The 9,294-nt window shown below is 28.2% G+C and overlaps 1 protein-coding gene across 1 annotated transcript; it reads right to left on the bottom strand.

The window, feature by feature from the left end:
- Positions 1 to 4,859: 4,859 nt before the first annotated feature.
- LOC148192777 (protein neprosin-like) lies at positions 4,860 to 7,559 on the bottom strand. Its single transcript, XM_088097961.1, has 7 exons — positions 7,410 to 7,559; positions 7,228 to 7,314; positions 6,889 to 7,083; positions 6,615 to 6,782; positions 6,453 to 6,506; positions 5,429 to 5,575; positions 4,860 to 5,245 (listed from the first exon to the last, which is right to left on the bottom strand). The coding sequence occupies exons 1-7, from the start codon at positions 7,557 to 7,559 to the stop codon at positions 4,874 to 4,876; spliced, it is 1,173 nt and encodes a 390-aa protein (XP_087954087.1). The 3' UTR covers positions 4,860 to 4,873.
- Positions 7,560 to 9,294: the final 1,735 nt, after the last annotated feature.

Raw genomic sequence — 9,294 nt, 5'->3', positions numbered from 1 at the left:
GATGTAGCACTATACCAGATTGAGCAGTAAATGATTGATCACAATAGTGTGTCAGAGTTCAGATCATCCTTTGAAATAGTATAACAGTTATATATAACATATCAGAGTATTTATACTGAGTTGAATTGAATGTACCAAATGATATCATGTGCAATTGATAATACTCAAGATGAGGTATGTAGTTCAAAGTATTATTACAATGTATGATATCATCTAATGAAGCAGCAGAATATATGAAAAATGATAAAGAATATTTGCAATAGAGGTGTTATTTCATAATGAAGCATATATTTTGAGTTTCAAAACGATTTTGATAAATATGCAACATATGACATGTATGATATGCTAAACATGCATATAAGAACAGTTAAAACATGTTGAGCAATTCAAAACAGCAGTTATAAGTGTGTTAAACCATATATGATCACTTAATCGATTACATTACTTATGTAACATATTAAAATAATTGCAGTGCGAATTATTTAACAGATTATGAATTCATTTAATCTGTTAAATTTTGTGAATACGATCAAATTCATGTTCTTGATCATTTAACGTGTGATGATCATATTTTTTTTCCTGCAACCATAACTTTCTCAACAATGTTGAGTGTTAGTAACATCATAAACAAGATAAAAACAGTAGTTGTGTAGCAATGTATGATTCGTGAATGAAAATGACTAATGATCATAAAATAGAATGATATTCCAAATTATTGTGCACTCGGATCAGTTTCATTCACTCATACACTTGTGGATAATCAATTACAAACTTGATTCATACATTTGGGTAAAATCATCAAGATTCTTATAAGAAAGCTAAGCTAAAACATTCTGATGAAATTTGCACTGCTGGTGTACTGCTCTGAGGATCAGATTCAACCTTTGCAATCAAGTGGTTGTGTTCCTGTGTAGGTTAACTAGGAGTAGAGAATCGTGGTGTTCTTCATTTGGAGTTGGGATTGCTCTCAAGGTGTTCAGAAAGTTGGGATTACTTTCTGGGTTAGTGAGATTGTGAGGTATTCACATCTTGTACTATAAGTGATATTGAGGGGGGAAGGATAGTGCAGTAAGAGGAGATATCTTTGTATTCTTGCTTGTATTCTCTATCATATAGTGGAATCCCTTTAACTAAGGTTGTTAAAGGAAGACTGGATGTAGGCTTGGTCGAACCAGTATATATTGTAATGTTGATCTTTCTATCCTTTCTCCTTCATTGTTGATTCATATACTTGTGTTATTGATTTCAAGAAAACTCAAAGATTTTGCAAAGATTTTTAAAAGAACATTTTTTTAAGTAAAATCCAATTCACCCCCCTCTTGGATTGAGATATAAGGCATCACATTTCTAACAGAACGGAACCTATACAGCCAGTGCTTGAGGCAATGTCGTCGTAAGTAGCACGAAGGAGCAAAGAGAAGCATGAATAAGCGAGACGAAAAAGAAACACCAAGGAGCGAAATGAAAAAGAAACACTAAGAAGTGAAATAAAAAAGAAACCTTTTTTTCAAAAATTTTTAATAATCATAGTGGTTATCTTAAGAAGCATTATCTATTGTGTCCCCACAGAAAGCATTTTTTTAAAAAATCGTTATCTATTGATTTATTTTAAATTATGAATTAAAAAATATTAATTATCTATTGATAGAGTTTTTTTAGAAAAACGTTATCTACTGTCATAGGTGTGTGTGTATGTATGTATATATATATATATATATATATATATATATATATATATATATATATCCCTTTTTTAGATAAGCGTTATCTATTCTTCCACACACTCATAGATACCGCTTATTTAAAATAGTGTTATCGGTGTTATCTATGACCAATTTTGTAATAGTGACATAGAATCACAATGTTAGAGATTAACTTCCCTTAACTTTAATCCAGGAAAGAGTTCTAAATCTTCTAAATCCTCATAACAACTTGGTTCTTAGGCTTCTCTTTTGGCAGAAAATAATGTTCTCCCGTAATAGCTCTCTCACAACTATGTAGAGTTTTCGGTATCTTTTCCTCATGGTTATGGTTTCTACTTTAACCTACTATAAATTGGAGGCATACCTGATTCTATTAAGTTTATTTTCTAAAATCTTTCTAAAACCCCATTATTTCCATAATATATTAAAATAAAGTTATCTTTATCTTAATTGATTATGATAAATCTCTAGATAATATATTTTATTTAAATACTTTTATTCTACTTGATTATGATAAATTCATACATACTATATTTTATTTTAATTTTTATTAAACTACTTTAATTAATAAATTAATTCACTCTTCTCACTTTAATTAATCTTTTTCAATTTCATTCACAACAAATATTATAATTATTAATACACATAGCACTTGACCATAAAACAAATAATAAAAATAATAAACATATATTATGCATACAACAAAAATCAAAATATAACCACCAACTTATAACAAAGAACTCTAACCATCGGTGTTATACTTCACTATGACAATACTTATCTTTTATTATTTTAATTCATGATACTCATGCTCACCGTCTTTCTAGATAATTATTTTTCCTAGGTCTTACACTCTTGGCCTTCTCTGGCCTCAACCACATATCATGACCTTTGCAAATTTGACTTGGCTTCTTCAACCTCAAAAACACATCTCCACCTTCTCTAGCCTGAATGGCACTTAACTTCTTCAACCTCAACAACACGTCTTGGTCATCTTTGGCCTCAACGGTAGTCGATCTTTTTTTCCCTCAATGGTAGTCAGCTTTATCTGGCCTTAATGGTAGTCAGCCTTCTTTGAGCTCACCAGTTGTCAGGCTTCTCTAGCCTCAACAACACTCGACTTCGTCAGCCTCAACAACACATATCGACTTTCTTTGGCCTCAACAACATATTTTGACCTTCTTCAGCTTCAACAATAGTGGGCCTTCTCTGACCTCAACAACACGTCTCGACCTTCTCCGACTTTAATGGTATTTGTAACATCTCTTTTGCGATACCACATGTAGTTTATTAACCATTCATTAACTTAAAAAAATACAAACTTTGATACTATCACAAAATAGTTAACTTGTCAAAAAAATTATTTAATTATCAAAAATTAAAACCATGTGAAAAGAAACATTAGGACGAAACTATATTTAATCTATTATATATTTTTGATAATTATTAATTAAGTTGTAATTATGTTTCAGTTTAATAATGATATATATTTGTTATAAATAAATATTGTTGATAAAAATATAAACGCCTCAAACGATGACATATTGTCATGTAACTAGCAAATTAAAGTAATAAACCCAAAAACTAAATAATACAAATAAGAGAGGTTAAAACCTCTACCGTACATAATTTTAAAAAGAGGGTATTAACAAAAAAAGTGAAAAAAAACTGAACTAATATTTTCAATAAAATAATTGAAAATAAAGGAGATTTAAAATCTCTATAAAAAAAAATAATCACTAATATAAAAAAGTTAAAACCCTAAAAAAGTTCCGCAGTACAAATCTGATATTAAAGATTATAAAAAATTTCCACAAAGTAACAACTTTAACTGTGGAAGTTTGAAGAACCCTATAAATTAATTTGTAGTGGGTAAACTATCCAAATTAAAAAAAAAAAATACCTCCACTTGTAATATTTTTTTTTAGTTTCTTTTTAATGACTTAATCTACCTAATTTCCACTCTAAAAACAACTTATGTCTCTTGCAACGAAATAAATTAAGTCCTCTCTTCCTTTGAATGAGGAAACCCGTCAACTGATAGTTAAACTGCAAAATAAAATTAAGACAATTAAAAAATAAAGAGAATACATTTAAATTTGATTTACCAATTATTTTCTTTGGTTCATTCTTAAGTCTTGGATTTTTTATTTTTCTCTATATAATTGTCATTTTTAAAATTCAAATTACTCAATTTTCACAATTATATGATTTCTCTTCAAAAACAATAAAGCTTTAATTAATTTGCAAGTATGCAAATAACATCTAAAAAATTGGTTGCATGGGTTAGAGATCTCACAAAAATCGTTTTTATACAAAAGAAAGTTATAAGTATTGAACAAAAAGGAAATACATATTTTATTCTTTCTTCGTTTCTTTCCCGTGCTTTTGAATATTGTTTTTGAAAAATCAAGAAAATTAATAAATAAATTTCTTGAAGAAAACTAATAAACTAACAAATGATATATCAAAGTTCGTTTCTAAAAGTTTGTTTTGCAAATTTCTCCATTTTTCATTAATGTATTACAATTACAATAATATGCAATGAAAAAGGATAAGAGAAAGAAGAAATTACTCTTTGATTTTTACTGGTTCTGGTATAAAAATGGAAAATGTTTTTTTAACAACTTTTTTTAATAATTTTTTCACAATCGTTTATGTGGTAATTCGTGATTGGTCCATTTCAAATATACGGACCAATGAAATAATGACACATAATATGTTTCAAAAAAATTGTTAAAGAAATTTGTTAACATAGTCCTGTAAAAATATGTCCAATTCCGAGTTTTGATCTCCAAATTACTTTTCAAGTTCAAAAATAAATAGCATTTCGAATGCAATCACTCTTAACTAATAATTTAAATATTATTGGAACACTCATTCCATATGACTAATAATCTCAATTATTGTTAAACATTGACTTAAAATTTAATATTATTTAGTATTGTTTCATATATAATCACTTTTGACTAAAGAAACAAAATTTTGTATAAATACATGATCCAAGAGTTTTAAAACTAGAGTTTCCAAACTTATTTGGGAAGTAAATAAAAAATGAAAATTAACAACATTATTAATCATCATGCGCAAAAGAAAATAATACAAAAGTAGTTTATTCTAAATCATGAAAGTTTGTGTTGACTTGAGATAAAGTTTAACTGAAAAGCAAATTAATTGCCACATGTACCACCAGGTCCTCCAAATTGGATAAGGTTACCATATTTGGGTCCTACAAATCCAAAGTATTTAACACCAAAACAATTAGGTTTGTCAGTGAAGGAATGAGCTTCAGATAACTTTGGTGCATAAGGTTTTCCCTTTGCATCTGCAATGAACATTTCACTAAAGTATCCTGAATGAGAAATATTTCCATCAGGAAGATGTCCCGATCCCATTTCAGGACTAAGACTTCCAAGAGCAGTTCTTGTTCTTCCACCCCATCCCACTTCATTAGCAAAGTTCATGTTGGTGAACAATTTTGCTGGAAAATATCCGATATATTCACCTTCTACAATTAACCACCAATTTTTGGTCACAAGATCCTGAAAATCGATACACACTTTTAAGAAATATATATCTCATGCATAGTGTTAATTGTCCATATCACATGATTACAATTTTTATCATTATATTCACTTGAAAAGTGTATTCAAGAAATTAAAGTATATATTAACCCACATGTGTATCTTTCTAGTATAGTAAAAGTTATGTAGAATGATAATGACCTGAGAAATGGAAAGGGCAAAGTCATAAGTTGGTCCCCCATAGACAGATGGTTGGCTTAAGCGTGCACCAAGGTAAATTTTTCTGTTTGTTTGGATAAAACCTGCACATCGAATATTATAGCATCCAGTCTTCTTGAAATTATCTGTCTGTAAAATTTCAAAATCATATTAAATTTTTAATAATGACATTAATATAATGAATAAACTATTTAAAATTTTGTATAGATCAAATAAGTGTTTAATTATATCTTGTTATGTAATTTATAAGTACTCACTCTAGATAGAAGTGATATGATATATATGTTTTCGTGTGTATTTTATAAGTTTTCTTTTTTCTTTAAATAGAAACTAATTTGAACAATATTTTTATGCTATTGTTATCTAAAGTATCAAATATTTCAGTGATGCTATTATACAATGCTTTTACACAGGAAATAAATAAAGTAAAAGGATTTTATTTTATTTTTTAATTTTTTTTACATTCATGTAAAAATTAGGTTTATTTACAAAAAGTGGACTTTAAACTGAAAGGTAAAGTTTGCACTTTTTTGTATAGTATAAAGAGACCTCATTAGTAGTCATTAGTTATAAAGTTTGATTTTATAACTAGTGTGAGGCTTCCAATATATCACTCACGTCAAGATATATACATCTCATACATGAGACTAGATACTAATGGATGATCAAATAGAGGTCCAATAACTGATGAAATAATAAACCCAACACATAATAAATTTTGTTAAGATAAACTATAATCTATGACCCTAGTACAATCTTAAAAAATGAACTTTAAGCCTAAATCAACATTTTAGAATCGATTTGTAAGGTGAGGTTTGCACCCAGTTATATCTTATAAACTAATTTCATCACTAGTCGATGTGTGACTTTCAACACACAATAAATCAAAAAGAGAAGAATATATCCTATGCTCATATCTCATATCAAATACTTGATGGGGTAGTGTATCCGATATTTCATTTCCATAAATAATGTAATCATAAAACAATGTAATAATATCCCTTACCGTCCATGAAGTATAAAAATGGGTTGAATAATCACCATATAGTTGTGGAGCCACCTAATAGTAATGCATAAGATTAATTAGAATGTTTTTTACTTATCAAATTAAATCACTTATATTTATATTTGTGTGAAAAATAAACTAATTTTGAAAAATATAACTTACATGCCATCCTGTTGAAATTTTGTTTGTAGATTCTATCGGTCCATTTTGAACCCATAAATGAGACATAGAGATTTGTGACTTGGTATGAACACGTGGATTATAAATACTATTTACTCCCCTGACTCCATAATAAGGACCAAATTGTGGTAACATGGAAACTTCTGCAACCTAAAAAGAATTCAATATATTCAAATTAAAAAATATAGATGGAATACAATTAATATAAATAGAGGAGCAACATGTTAAACTTTAGATTTATAACAACATATCTTACATGAACACCAGGAATGTCTTGCACCAATATATGATCATTTAACAATGATTTTTCTCGAATAAGATTCTCTTTTGTCATTCTTAGTATAGGTACAGTTCCCGTCGGACATTCATCCTTATCCAACCCCAATACGATTGTCATTCTTGAATTATTTCCGTTTAACTTTTCAATCATGTTTTGAAAGTTGGGTTTCATCTATAATTAAAGAAATAAAAAAATAGATATCAAGAGCATGGAAAAGATTGTATGATAAAAGTTGAAAGTAACCTCAAATAATGAAAAAGAAATGAAAAGTCAAATTTTTTATAATTAAAAGTTTACATTATTATATATACCTACCTGCAACTTATGATCTTCTAGTAAATGATGTTCAAATGCTGGTTGTTTGTAAATATCAATGCAATCAATAGTATCTCCAAACTCAGTCTATCAAATCCAAAATAAAACATATAAAACAAAATCAATATCAACTCCAATTAATGGAAGCATATAATGAAATATATAAAAAGGTTGTGAAATACATTAATACTCTTGATAGAAGACTTATTAATAAGTCTAAATTGTTTCCTCAATCCCAAGTCTTCATTATTTAGTATAGTTTGAATTCCGTCAACATTATGACCAAAAAGACTACTTAACAAATATAGGACAAACAACAATGTATTGGTCATCTTTTACCCAACTATCACCCACCACACTAGATAACAAATAATAATATATATATATATATATATATATATATATATATATATATATATATTATAGTATTGATTAAAATATAAAAGTCAAATCAACCGTTCATTCGTGAATGTCATGAAAAACGTATATAATAATTAACACATAATATTTTTATTCAACAGTTACCATTATATATATCTTCTTTTATTAATTTTTAATAAATATAGATGTGTAAAGATAATAATTATTTAATTTATCTTATCAGATACATTAATTAATTAATTAAAATTTGAAATATATTTTCAATATGTTTTTAATATATATATATATATTATGCATGCGTTATTACGTTGTTCCGGAATTAAGAAAAATAATTTAGTTTATTAAATATATGTAGATAACTCATAATAACTTTTAACTCAACAAGTCAAAGTAAGCGGTTTATCAATGATAAAATTCAAAAGAACTTGAAATAAATAAATTTTAAAATTTAAACAGGCAAAAACAAATTATGATGATTCAAAATGATTAAAATGTAAGTCAAATTGTGTATAAACCCAACTCAAATGTATTAAGCGGCGTGACTCAACAACGCTCCAATACTAAATCTCAGTAGTTTTGTTATATTTTTTAATAGTTATTAATTTCTTTTAATATCATATATTAAATCACATAAAGACCTAAAGTCCATGGACCCCACATTGTATTTAATTAGAGAGGACATTTTGAAAACTCAGACTATTTTATTTATAAGATATCCAAACTTTGTTGGGCAACCTTTTGCATATGCTTCGCTCGTTATTCAACCTTAGGAACATGACCATTCATATCTTGCCATCTGTTTGAAGGGTTACGCTTCAAATTTTGATAAGAATATTTGGTACCGGAAATAGTGTTTTATGGGGTCCCAGTAAAAAGGACTCTAATATTTGGAAATAGTGTTTTAAACTTGTTTTACCCTTCTCATAACAGTTCAATTTTTAAGATGTTACGGTGTAAATTTTCTCTTTTAGAAATATAATATTTTCCTAAAACATTCATTTAAGATCATCAAATTTTATTAAAAATGCGGAAGCAAATCATAACTTTAAACATCACCTGTTCAAAACGAAAATCTCAACTTATCATTTTTACAATAAGAATACCGAGTCTGAAAGCTATTGAATAAAGAATAAATAATTAACCCTGAAATAAAAGATCCCAACTCTCGTAAACTATTTCGATCCGATCTTATCTACAACACCATCTATCACAGTACAAATACAATCATCATAGGTGGAAACCACAACCACAATATGCAAGGGTGAGCAACTAGAAATATCATAACACACAACATATCATATTCATATTAAATCAAAGGATATAACCCTACAATATTTTCCATCACAACATCAACATCACAACCAATTCATTCATGACCCAATGTCATTTCCTTCTATTGTGTTGTCATAACTTGTTCTCACTAACAGGGTGATTTGGGTCGTCTTTCATCGCAAGTTTCAACCTATCTTCCCAACTTCTCAAGGACTAACGAGTAAAAACACTGACACTACATGCACCAGTGCACTATACTCAACACGAGCCAAAACCTTTTGGGCAAGAAATTTACCTCCTCGCGCAAAAGGAAGTGACACTCGAATCTTTGTCTCTACACGAGACTCCAGCACATCCTTAATAGCGTAGTATAAAAAGTTCATCCATGACTGACGACAGTACAAGGAAATAACA

This window comes from Vigna umbellata, chromosome 9 (assembly GCF_029865625.1).
Source record: "Vigna umbellata cultivar VRB3 chromosome 9, Vumbellata_1.0, whole genome shotgun sequence".
Classification (NCBI taxonomy): Eukaryota; Viridiplantae; Streptophyta; class Magnoliopsida; order Fabales; family Fabaceae; genus Vigna; species Vigna umbellata.
This window is presented reverse-complemented; position numbering and strand designations above follow the sequence as displayed.